Raw genomic sequence first — 13,629 nt, forward strand, 5'->3', positions numbered from 1 at the left:
CTGGGAGAGGGCTGAGGGGAGGTGCTGGGGAGAAATGGCGGAGCGGGAGCGGGGCCGGGGCCGGGGTGGGGGCGCCGGGGCGATGGCGATGGCTACTCAGGGCCGTGATTGTGGAAAGGGGCCTGTTGGGCCCTGCGTTCTGGGTGCTCTCCCTTCCCACAGGCGCCTCGTTGATGCCAAAGCCTCATGTTTGCGTGGTAGGTCCGGCGATTTAAGCAAAAGTAAGACTCAGTGGTTAAATTAAGAAGACACTAAATACAGTCTCTTAATACAGCAGTTTTATTTCCTTCTATGTTTAGATCTTGCACCAAATTAAATTCAAGCAAATGACAGGCTGAGGAGTCCATCGATTTTCATGGGAAGGGTCCATATAAACAAATAGTGTGCTGTTATTCCCCTTTCTTATTTGGCAACTGTTTACTCAACATCCCAGCCTACTTTAATATATTGAGGTAATGGCGGTTCAGAATAGAGGGGACAGTTTTCTGTAGAGACCGTTTCTAATGCATGAAGTCAATCTGCTTATTTCAGACTAAATTCCATCTCCATATACCTTTCACAGCCTCTCTCATTTTGGTGCAGAGGCAGTCTCCCAAAAGCTTTTGTGGATTTCCTGAGAGTGGATACCTGAGGAACATGGATGTTGAGAGGCATTTATTTACTTATATCCTGATTCTTGAAAAGGAGGTGTTAGGACCTGAATTCTGGGTTTATGTCCATCAACCTGATATTTTTCTATTATTGTCAATATTTTCCTGGTGTTTTGCTGAAAACCCCTCCCTCTTTCTGTATGGCATGATTCATCTCTAGCTAGAAGACTGTTCTTTGGTGGGAAAGATAGCATCTCCTGAGGTCCCCTGCTGTGGGCTGGCTGGTATAGGTGGTGAATGAGATAGGATCTATGTATGCCTGAAGAAGGAAGGGCTGGGATATGCAAAGATCCTATTGAAAGAATAGTCCCCATTATCTTTACTGCCTTCTTTCTAAATACATTTGTCTATTTTCACTACCCACTCTTGCACCTCATTTTTGTTTAGGGAAAAGAGGTGTGGCCTCTGCTGGGGAAATGACTGACTTCAGAGTTGGGAGATGTATGTAATTAGACAAACTGCAGGTCTTAGGGGAATGAACGGGGAATCATTTGGCAAGAGCAGACAGATGGGAAACATATAACATGACCTTGAATGTACAAAAGCGTATGTTATAACACTTGTCATGGTTGTTGGGCCATCTCAGTCTCTTCTGTTTTCTCTCCTCTGCCTGTTTGTCTCTGTAGGTTTATTCCTTTATCAGTTCCTGTAGAAATCTGTAGGTAGCTGTTGACTTTCAAGAAGACCAAAACTGTTCATTTGGATCCAAGGTGAGTGTGAGCATGAGCACCCCTACTAATTGGGGATGGGAATTGGGTGTTGGGAAGTGGGTGAGACAGATGGAGCCATTGTCTTCCAGCATTCTAGACAGCTGTGCCCTCACATTCCTGTTTAGGAAAGGGGGGGTGAGAAAGGGTTGTGCTTATAGGATAATTCACAGACATCTAGGAAATGGGGAAAGAAACCATGAGGACGACGAAGCCAGAAACATACAGTTGACCCTTGAACAACATGGGTTTGAACTGCATGGGTCTACTTACAGGATTTTTTCCAATTTACCACAGTTGAGTTGATCCACACAGTTCTACTGACTGCAATTCAAACCTACATTGTTCACGGTTCAGCTCTGTGGTTGGGAATCTATGTATGTGGAGAATCGATTTTAGTTATCCATAGATTTTCAACTTCAGCGCCCCAACCCTTGCATTGTTCAAGGGCCAACTGTATAACCAAAGCCCCAAATCTGGAAAGATACCTAGGTATTGGGTCTAGAAACCAAAGTGCATGTCTGTCTACTGAAACTCTGAATTCCAGTCCCTCCTGTGTTTTTGTCCATAGGTCTGCCTGTGATTTCAGCTGTAGGGCTTATCAACACTGGAAGCAATCAAGAAAGGAAGACCAGTGCAGGTTGGTGTGAGGCCTACCTGGATATACCTGTATGGTATAGTGGTATATACCAAAGGGGCTGGATGCTTTGTAGCCTCTCTCACTTTCAGCAAACTTTCCCATCATCCCTGATCCTGTTTAATGCAGAGAAGAGTGTGGTAGTGCCTGAGCAGGATGTTGGACATTAGTGGGAGTGTGGAAGGGATAAAATGAGGTAACTCCCACTTCTCCTACCAAACAGTCCATCTCTACTCTCTCATGACCTGTTTGGCTGTCTGCATAGATGAGCACAGTTGGAAGAGGCTTAAAGCCCATTTTCTTCTTCCACCTTAGGTCCAACTCCAGCGGTGACTGTGGTGGCCTTGGAGTGGTGGAAGAGTATCACTTTCAGCAAGTCTGCACTCAGGAACCATCATCTTCCCTCAGTCTGAGTGCCTCTGCCCTCTGTCTGTATCATTGACAGAAGTTTTGTGTTCAGAAAGGGGACTGTGTGACTGTTGAACTGACAATTGACTCTAACTCTTGCTACAAAGTTGGTCTCTGACCCCGTGAAAGTGTCAACATATTGACCCAGGACTTGTTGAGAACCAAGGCCAAGACTCTATAGGATTATTGATACAACTGGGCTTTAATCATGGGTGGGAAAAGAAATAAGGGCAAAACTGAAAAAAGGGCTAGTGTAGAAGCTAAAACAAAGAGAGAAGCTACTGGCGTAGGCAGACCTGTAGCCAAGACCCAGGCCAAAGCAATAGCCAAGCCAGAGGTTAAGGCAAATGCAGTGGCACAGGTGAAGGCAGTGTCGAAGAAGAAGATTGTTACTGAGAAGAAAGGAGCCCCAGCAAATTTCAGTCCCAAAGTTGAAGATGAGGCCACTCAAGTGTCTCAGTGTCGTTCTGTGAAAAAGGCCGAGGCTGAGACCAAGTCCATGTGTAAAGATAAGGCTGGTATTGATACCTGTGCTGGGGAAGAGACCAGTGTTGGTTCCAGGTTCCAGAATGGAGAAGAGACTGATAATAGTTCCAGTGCCAAGGATGAAGGTAAAGCTGAGACTGGTCCCCCATCCTGTGCTGAGAAGTTGGAGCCTGTGGCCAGCGCTAGCTGTAAAGCTAGGCCAGGGGCTGAGGAGGAGGAGGAAGAGAATGTTATTGGGAACTGGTTTTGGGATGGAGATGAAACTAGTTTTGACCCTGATCCTAAACCTGTGAGCAGAATACTTAGGCCCCAGCCTGTGGATGAAATTAATGAAAAAGATAGGCCCAAAGACTGGTCTGAGGTAACTATCTGGCCCAATGCCCCTGCTGTAACTCCAGCAGTGTTAGGATTTAGATCTCAAGTCACATCTGAGACAAAGCCTCCTTCATATATTGTCTTGGGCTCAGCTGAGGAAAATGCTCATGCTTCGCCTGAGGAAACAGAGAGTCTTTCTAAGAGCATATTCTCATGCTCAGAGTCTCTCCCGGAGCACCCATTTGGTTCTGACCCTTGCATTCAGACTATAGAGCAGATTAGACGCCAAATCAAGATCAGGGAGATGAATGGGATTAAGCCATTTGCTTGTCCTTGCAAAATGGAATGTTATATGACTTCTGAGGAATTTGAAAAACTTATTTCCTTACTTGAGTCAACTACTGATCCTCTCATTCATAAAGTAGCTCAAATTGCAATGGGGATCATTAAGGTTCATCCATTTGCCCAAGAGTTCATTAATGAGGTAGGTGTAGTGACACTTATTGAGAGCTTGCTTAGTTTTCCTTCCTCTGAAAGGAGAAAAAATGCTGTATTTACTCTGAATGAACCTGGTGGGCTTGAAAGACACCGCAAGGTTGAATTACATGTTAAACATATGTGTAAGGAAACCATGTGTTTTCCCTTGAACTCACCCGGACAGCAATCTGGCTTAAAAATACTGGGGCAACTGACTACTGATGTTAACCGTCACCATATTGTTGCCAGTTATCTTTCAGACTTTTATTATTTGCTTTCCCAGGGAAATCGTAAAACCAGAAATCTTGTTTTGAAGGTACTTTTGAATATGTCTGAAAACCCAGTTGCAGCCAGAGAAATGATCAGTACAAGGGCATTAGGAGCGTTAAAACTAATCTTTAACCAGAGAGAAGCAAAAGCCAGTCTCGTTAGTGCTGTGGCCATATTTATTAACATAAAGGAGCATATCAGAAAGGGTTCAATTGTAGTTGTCGATCAGTCGAGTTACAGCACACTCATGGACCTTTTCCGTGAAGTTAAAATGATTATTGAAACATTGTAAAATGAGCCAGAAATAGAACACAGAACAATCTCCAAATTCTGATGAGGTAACTCCTACTTCTACCAAACAGTCCATCTCTACTCTCTCATGTCCTGTTTGGCTGTCTGCATAGATGAGCACAGTTGGAAGAGGCTTAAAGCCCATTTTCTTCTTCCACCTTAGGTCCAACTCCAGCGGTGACTGTGGTGGCCTTGGAGTGGTGGAAGAGTTTCTTCCTCTGTTCTCAAAGATCCTTGCATAATATTTTGTTTGTTATAGTGTGCACATTATAAATGATGTCTTTAACACTATTATTTGTGGTAGTATCTAGGTTTGAGCTAAACCATTTTGGGGTTATCAAATATTATTACATTGTGAGCTGAAAATGTTTATTTTTATCTTGTGTAGAGGGGGTACTTTTCAACATTTTACTTAAGAAATTAGTGAACCAGTTCATCCTAAATAAGCTAACTTGTTCATTAGTGTCTGCTTAGATCCATTTGTGGCTTCAAATGGCAAAAAAATAGCCTTAACTTATAATCTAGTTGCAGAAAGGCATATATACACACAAAAAGATAACTAACAGATCATGTATGCATTCGCACACTCATACCCATTGTGAAATGTACACTCTCAACATAAAGAAGGTAGGTGTTTCTATAAGATGTTTAATATAAGAATTAAGTTTCCTCCTGTTCTGCCTGCATCATATAGCATATTCTACAACCCAGAAATGGCCCTGAATCCTAGATAAAATGTCAGATTCACTTTTAAATGTCGCTACTACGTTTATAACTCATTGTTAGGCTACTTCATTTATGTCAAAGTCATCTCACAGAAGAGAAAGGAGGTAGGTGTAGGGAGGAAACATTTGCTGAGTACCTGCTCTTATGTCAGGCAATGTGTTGGCAGTATACAGGTTTTCCCCCCCTCTTCTGGCAATGGTCCTGTGAGCCTAGGTACTGGTAGTTATTTCTTTTTTATATAACTCATTGTGGATCACCTCCAATGAGAATTGGGGAAGTTAAATACTTTTTTCCTACATTCCCATAGAGGCAGGTGGCATAGCTGTTCTGTCTATTTAAAAAACCATTTACTATGCAACCTTACAGTCCTCTCACTTTTTTAAGTGGTGGCCTTGAAGGCTCAGAGACTGGTTTTAATGATTCAGTTTGCTGTAGATAATTCCCCTGCCAGTCTTGCAATTCTTCACTTCCTCCAAATACACATGTCCATTAGGCATTTGGAGTCAGCAGAGAAGTCTGGGATGAGTGTATGGATACCAACTGGCAGCTCCTGGAAAGCAGTAAGTACCCAAAACTATTGAATAACATGTAAATTTGAGTCATTAGCAAGTAAAATTTGCTATATCCTTATCTTTTTCAACCTGATTATATTTTTTTGTCAGAACTGGACTCATTCTGTACGTTGTTTCATACATTACATTTTTTAAAAGATAATTGCTTTCTTCCTCCTTGCAAAATCATAATTTTTTATAATTTTTTCTATTTCATATGTATCATGAAATGTCAAAAGGTTCCATCTTTTACTAGTAGTCTAGTCTACATTCTGCATTTGTACCAGCCTAAAACTGTACAGGATAGACTTAATTGGAGAAATTTAGACCCAGAACTGCAGCTTTATCAGCACAGAACAGGAAAGCTAGGAGAGAAGCTGCTACCTCAACTGACATAACAGTAATTCCTGGAAGTCTTCATGGTTCAGAAAGCATCCCCAGGACTTTTGGACTATGGCTATGTTCTCTACGGTTCATGGTAGGAACTACAACCCCTGGTCTAAGTTGAAGAGAATGTCCCAGTGTGCAAAAATAGTGGGTTATATGCTTTGAAATTTTTCAACAGTTAAGAAACTAACACAAGATCATACTGTAAATGTTTATAACTTGCTTTCCCCCACTATCTGTATATTGTGAATATCTTTGCACGTCAATAAATGTGTTACTGCAGCATATTTTTGAATCACTCAATTTGTGTGTGTGTGTGTTAACAGTTGGTGCATAGTGCCTAATCTTTTTTTTTTTTTTTTTTTTTTTTTTTTTTTGTATCTTTGCACAATAAATGTGTTACTGCAGCATATTTTTGAATCACTCAATTTGTGTGTGTGTGTGTTAACAGTTGGTGCATAGTGCCTACTAATCTTTTTTTTTTTTTTTTTTTTTTTTTTTTGGCCGCATCTCCCATTCCCCTTTCCCCCCCAAGAATAGTCAGTCCATTCCCTTTCTATGTCCCTGATTCATTATAATCACCAGTTCATTCTGTACATCAGATTATTTATTCACTTGGTTCTTAGATTCACTTGTTGATAGATGCATGTTTGTTGTTCACAATTTGTATCTTTACCTTTTTCTTCTTCCTCTTCTTAAAGGATACCTTTCAGCATTTCGTATAATACTGGTTTAGTGGTGATGAACTCCTTTAGCTTTTCCTTATCTGTGAAGCTCTTTATCTGACCTTCAATTCTGAATGATAGCTTTGCTGGATAAAGTAATCTTGGTTGTAGGTTCTTGGTATTCATCACTTTGAATATTTCTTGCCATTCCCTTCTGGCCTGCAAAGTTTCTGTTGAGAAATCAGCTGACAGTCGTATGGGTATTCCCTTGTAGGTAATTGAGTCTCTTTCTCTTGCTGCTTTTAAGATTCTCTCTTTGTCTTTTGCTCTTGGCATTTTAATTATGATGTGTCTTGGTGTGGTCCTCTTTGGATTCCTTTTGTTTGGGGTTCTCTGCGCTTCTTGGACCTGTAAGTCCATTTCTTTCACCAGGTGGGGGAAGTTTTCTGCCATTATTTCTTCAAATAGGTTTTCAATATCTTGCTGTCTCTCATCTTCTGGCACCCCTATTATTCTGATGTTGGTACGCTTGAAGCTGTCCCAGAGGCTCCTTACACTATCTTCGTATTTTCGGATTCTTTTTTCATTTTGCTTTTCCGGTTGGGTGTTTTTTGCTTCTTCGCATTTCAAATCTTTGGCTTGATTCTTGCGCTCCTCTGGTCTGCTATTGGGTGTAATATTCTTTATTTCAGAGCGTGTATGCTTAATTTCTAGTTTCTTTATCATAGCATCGAGGGTCTCATTAGTTTTCGTGAGGCTCTCCAGAAGTTTATTGCAAGCCCTCAAAATTGCGTTTTTTAGCTCTATATCGTCCATTTCTGTCATGTTTTTTTGTCTCCGCATTTTTTATGCTTTCTTGGTGCACCCCCTAGTGGTCTTTGTGCGCAGTCTTGTTCTAGTTGAGCCTTGATTGTTGTAGTTAATACTAGAGGGATTTGACCACCAGGCCGACTGGCTGTGTGAATCAGCTGTGTCTGCCGCGGAAAACTTCTGTCCTCTGGGGAGGTGCTAATCTAGCCTTTGCCTGAGGCGATCCGGCAAATGGCTCTGCGCAGGGCTTGGGCGGGGCGGGCTCAACAGGGCGGGCGGAGGGAGCCGTTATGGTGCCCTCAGTCCTGTTCCCAGAGGCTCTGCTTCTCAGAACCCCCGGAACCGCTGCAAACCTCGGAGGGAAAGCTGCCTTCCAACTGATGCCAGACACTCCCGCTTCTCCCGTTTGGGTCCGAGTCCCCAGCGATTCGCCCGTATCTGGAGCTCAGAGTCTGAGACTCCCCCCTGACCGAAAACGACAACCGCGCTCTCAGCCACCAGCCCGCTTTGCGCGCGCACCTCCGCACCTGAGTATTTTCCACACTGCGCCTCCTCTGAGCCTCGGTGTGCTGTTATTTTTCCTTCTAGTTGAAGAGTCTCTCCTCAGCCAGCCTTCCTGTGGTTCTGAGTGATGTCCGTTCCGTCTTTTAGTTGTATTTTTGAAGTGGTTGTTTGCGGCAGCAGTCTCCGGTGTTTACCTATGCCGCCATCTTGGTCGGAACTCCGCCTAATCTTTTTTTACATATCCTCTTAAACAATATGCACAAATTCTCTTGCAAAAATAAGGCTGTAGTGTTCTGCAACTTGCCTTTTCGTCTTTCCAGCTATTTTTTCAATTATAGTATTAAACATATCTGCCACATGCTTTTTATAGCTTTATTGAGATATAATTCACATACATTAACCTATACATATTCAAAGTATACAATTCGATAAGTTTTGACATATGTATACACACGAGAGACAATCACCATAATCAAGATAGTGAACACATCTACTACCCTGAAAAGTTCCTTCATGTCCTTCTGTAGTCCCCTCCCTCCTACCACTCAGTGTCTCTTGCCCTCAGACAACCACTGATCTGCTTTATGACAATATAGAATCATTCCCATTTTCTGTAATTTGATATAAATGGAATCCACACATGTATTCTTTTGGGGATGTTTGGCTTCTTTCACTTACTATAATTATTTGAGATCCATCCATGTTATATGTATCAGTAGTAATTGTTCTTTATTGTCAAGTAGTATTCCGCAATATGATTATATCACTTTGCTTATCCATTTACCTGTTGATGAAAATTTGGATTGTTTCCATATTTGGGCTATTAGAAATAAAACTGCTATCAGCATTCATGTACAACTGTTGCTTTTCTCTTGGATAAATACCTAGGAGTGGGATAGCTGGATCATGTGGTAAGTATATGTTTAACTTACATTTTCCGAAATGTAACATTTTACATTCTTGCTGCAGTGTATGAGAGTTCTGGTTTTTCCTCCACATCCTTGCTAACACTTCGTGTGGTCAGTCTTTTTAATATTAACCATATCTCATTCTAATTTGCATTTAGCTAATGACTAATGATGTTGGACATATTTTCGTATGCATTCTGTTTCAGTGATCCACTTGTGTATCTTGATTATGATGCCAAACTCTCTTGATTACTATAGCTTTATAATGTCTTGAATCAAGCAGTGTGAGTCCTTTAACTTTATTATTTTGCAAGGTTATTTTTGGTTATTCTTATTCATGTTTTTCCATATGAATTTTAGAATCAGCTTGTCAATTTCTACCAAACCTCCAGTTGGGATTTTGGTTGAGATAGCTTTGAACAATAGATCAATTTGGGAATAACTGACATTTTAACAATATTGAATCTTCTGACCTATTAAGAGAATATGCAAGGGGCAGAGTAGGTTTACAGTTGGTTGTATGGAATATACTAGTAATAAAATAAACCTATATAATAAAAGGCAAATATGCAAATCGAGCGAACGGCGGAACGACTGGTTGCTATGACGTGCATTGACCACCAGGGGCAGACATTCAACACAGGAGTTGCCCCCTGGTGGTCGGTGCACTCCCACAGGGGGAGCACTGCTCAGCCAGAAGCCATGAGCTGGGCTCACAGCTGGAGAGCACAGCAGTGGTGGCGGGAGCCTCTCCCACCTCTGCAGCAGTGCTAAGAAGGTCCAACTGATGGGGAGCAAGGCTAAGCCATTAGTCAGACATCCCCCGAGGGATCCCAGACTGCCAGAGGGTGCAGGCCAGGCTGAGGGACCCCCCTGAGTGCACTAATTTCATGCACTGGGCCTCTAGTTAATAAATAATAATACAAGAATAAACTCTGTTTTGTGTACTCACAGCTACAAACCTACTTTTGCTCACCCCTGAATATCTCATTTAGATCATCTTTAATTTCTCTCAGAAGCATTTTGTAATTTTTATGCAACATAACTTTTTGGCATGTTCTTTCATATTCTTTAGCATATTTGTATATTCTTTCTCCTGTGTAAATTGATGATTCTTTGTTTATATCTTTACTAGAGGCCCGGTGCATGAATTCTTGCATGGGTGGGGTCACTTGGCCCGGCCAGTGATTGGGGCCAACCGACCAGGGGGAAGGATCACAGGAGGTTGGCTGTGGGAGCGCACTGACCACCAGGGAGCAGCTCCTGTGTTGAGCATCTCCCCCCTGGTGGTCAGTGTGCATCATAGTGACTGGCTGACCAGTCATTTGGTTGACCAGTTGTAAAGGTCGCTTAGGCATATATAATCCTGAAGTTTACATATATATATATACACATATATATACATATATATATTATATATGCTTGTTTGAATATTTCTGTATGATAAATTCCTTGAAGTGAAACTGCCTTGTCAAAAATCATGAATGGCAATGCCCTCCTGCCAAAAACTACCAGGAACATGCTTATATTTTAAAAAGTTGAGTCGCACAGAGGTAGAGTACATACCATGGGAAATCATGGGGTGCTTCAGTAAGAGGATTTAGAAATGACTTACAGTATTGGGACTTGTGTTAGGTGATTTGGGTGGGTTTAAGAAAGCGAGGCTTTGCTGTAGGTTGAAAGCTGTCAGGAAGCATGAGTAATTATGTGATTTGGTATCTAAATCAGTCTTACTCTACAAATGGGAACAACTAGGCCAAAGCTAAAATGATAGGTAAAGAAGTAGCAATCACACATATTAGCAAGAATAGGGGGATATTCGGTCATTTTTGTGATGGAGACAATGTTTATCTGTGTTCATACATGATTCCAGAGTGGTCTTGTTTTTGTCTTGATACATCACAGTCACAGAGTGGCCTTATTTGACGTTAATGTTCAGTGAAATTGTTTATATTCAACATGAGAATACCAAGGCCTAGCTGTGAGTTCTAGGCCAGTTCCTGAATGTCAGGAGCTGCTTTTTTTCCCCTTTTTAATGACATTTACAAATTTTGATATATATTGGCTAACTGACTTTCAAAACATATTCTCTCAAGCCATAGAACATGAATGGCTATTTCTTCATACACTTGTCATCACTCAGTATTAATATTTTCAATTTTTGCTACTCTCAGAGGGAAAATATGTTTTTATAACATTTTAAAAGTTACATAATATTTTGTGTTATGGATGTGACAATTAAATCATACCGCTACATTTTGTTGTGTTACTTCTAGGGATGTGAGGATGGACCCCATCATCTAGTGGGAAGAGGAGAGTGGTGTATATACATGTGTATACCACTTTGTTTTACTTATGCCCCCTCATTGCTACTCTTCCCATGTGATCTCCAGATTCAGGCCCTTCCAAATACCACCAACTGACAAACAGAACAGTTATACCACTTTACATTTTGTGAACTAAATTACAAACGGAAGAATGAAGAGTTTAGCTGTGCTGATACTGTGATGTGGACACACACAGGCAATGGCCACAGTCAGCAGACTAGCAAGCTTGAGACAGAATGGGGGTTATTAATGAGACAAGCACAAGCTTCGCAGTGAGCAGACTTGCTTTCCAGTTAGAGCCTTGTAAAGATTATGTAATTCTTCAGATTAGAGATTGGTCATTGTATAAAATAAGCTTCAGATTAGAGATTGGTCATTGTATAAAATAAGCTTCAGAACAACAGAATTAATAATGAGCTGATAAAATTCTTCAGTAAACCAACATGCAGATTTTGCTTTCAGAAATTGTAGGACCCTCTCAACTTGTCTCTGGACACCTATTCCCTGCAGGACAGTGTTATATACCCTGTTGTCAAATTTTCTGAAAGAAACTGGCTCCCTCTCTCCTAGAGATGCCATGTCCTTCTCAATAGTCATTGCCAAGCTTTCCCCGAACCCCAGAAACTTGCAAAATGGTGTGTGTGTGTAGACTCTTGCCACTTCACCCCCCACAGTGCAGTGAGGTACTCTGCGCAAAGTTCTAAAATATGTCAGGAATGAACAAAGGACCTAGTATGTTAGTAATGGTTTGGGGGAGAGTGATTCGGAAAGCAGTAATGTGTTTACAGATGCTTTGCTTTGAATCAACAAAGTGCTATTTCCTCTCCTCAATGATGAAATATTTTTATTTGAAAATGGAAAATGGATATTGCATTGGAGAGAGTATCCTCCACTAGGCACATGCTGTATTGTGTGATTTTCATGTGTAGTCAGGCTATTGTGGTTTAAAAATATGAAGCACTACTCTTAATCAGAACCATCTTGATTCTATATACTACAATATGATGTGATTGACTGCACTCGTTAAAAACACAACAAAATATAAGTGCATATGAATCTTATCCTTTAAAATGGCCCCCGTGGAAAGCCATACACTTATACTGTAATTCTTTGCAACATTGGAACTGCTTTCAGAACCAGTTTATGAGCCGCACCAGGATCATTATTTTATAGGCATGGCTATACAGTGAATATTTCTGTTCTCTAGATTAGTGTTTTCAATTTTTATCATGTCATGACACACATAGAAAATGATATTTGTACTGTGATAAACACCCATATGCTCTCCATTAAAGGCATCAGCCCCAGTGACTGCATCTGCCTTATTGCTGCTGCAACCACTGAGCACTGAAGGAAGTAGTATCTGTAGCATATCTGTAAGCCATTTCCAGTATACCGGTGGGATACTTTACCCCAGGGCACTGGTTTTCAATCTGTGTTTCTGCAAGTTCTAGGATTACCTGAAAATGCTTCAGAAGGCCCTGAAGAGGTTCCGGGGGAGGGAGAGTGGGTTGGATCTGTGTGCTCCATACCACCTTCAATCAAAGCAATATAATTTATTGAAGACTCTACATAATACTTTCAAATATATAGTCTATATAATACTTTCCACTTTGTTTCAGAAAATAGCGCTATTTTATTTTGTTTGGGAGAGTGGGCAGGTATCCTTTCTCAGAACTTCTGGAATTGCTTCTTGGTGCCAGTGGCCTTGGTGACCTTGAGCACATTGACGCACATGGTCTTGCTCAGGGGCCAGCACTCACCCACCATGACAGTGTCGCTGATCTGGACATCTCTAAAGTAGGGGGACATGTCATAACCAGTTTGGCTCAGTGGATAGAGCGTTGGCCTGCGGACTGAAGGGTCCCGGGTTCGATTCCGGTCAAGGGCATGTACCTTGGTTGCGGGCGCATCCCCAGTGGGGGGCGTGCAGGAGGCAGCTGATTGATGTTTCTCTCTCTCATCGATGTTTCTAACTCTCTATCCCTCTCCCTTCCTCTCTGTAAAAAATCAATAAAATATATTTTAAAAAAAATAAAAATAAAGTAGGGGGACAGGTGCATTGAAACATCCTTGTGGCACTTCTTGAAGTAAATTAGTTAAATAATTTACAGTATTTCCAAAACATTATTTCTATAACATGAGATACTATGCATCAGTTAAAAATAATTAAAGAAATCTATATTAACTAAAGCATCATATTCTTTTTGAAACATAATAGTTTACATGCAAAAAGAAAAACTGGAATGACATATCAAAAATCTAACTGATTGTAGCTGGAGGGACTTGAGTGTTTTATTATTTTTCACTTACCTTATTTATACTTTTAATGAGGTAAATAAATACTTGTGTAACAAAAATTATAAAAATAAGATCTGGCCCTAACCAGTTTGGCTCAGTGGATAGAGCATCGGCCTGCAGACTGAAGGGTCCCAGGTTCAATTATGGTCAAGCAGGGGTCCTCAAACTACAGCCCGCGGGCCACATGCGGCCCGCCGAAAACATTTATC

General features: G+C 41.2%; 1 protein-coding gene across 2 annotated transcripts in view; it reads left to right on the top strand.

Moving 5' to 3' along the window:
* BHLHB9 (basic helix-loop-helix domain containing, class B, 9) overlaps positions 1–6,208 on the top strand; it is a 12,947-nt gene extending 6,739 nt beyond the window's left edge. The window contains exons 2-4 of one of the 2 annotated variants that reach the window (XM_005884879.2): positions 1,277–1,360; positions 1,929–1,997; positions 2,310–6,208. In XM_005884879.2, coding sequence (XP_005884941.1) covers positions 2,611–4,242 — 1,632 coding nt within the window. In that variant the 5' untranslated portion in view covers positions 1,277–1,360; positions 1,929–1,997; positions 2,310–2,610 and the 3' untranslated portion in view covers positions 4,243–6,208. The remainder of the gene's footprint in view (positions 1–1,276; positions 1,361–1,928; positions 1,998–2,309) is intronic. The other variant, XM_014532282.1, reaches the window with a different exon arrangement.
* The last annotated feature ends 7,421 nt before the right edge of the window (positions 6,209–13,629 follow it).

The sequence above is a fragment of the Myotis brandtii genome, unplaced genomic scaffold (genome assembly GCF_000412655.1).
Source record: "Myotis brandtii unplaced genomic scaffold, ASM41265v1 scaffold87, whole genome shotgun sequence".
In the NCBI taxonomy this organism is placed as follows: domain Eukaryota; kingdom Metazoa; phylum Chordata; class Mammalia; order Chiroptera; family Vespertilionidae; genus Myotis; species Myotis brandtii.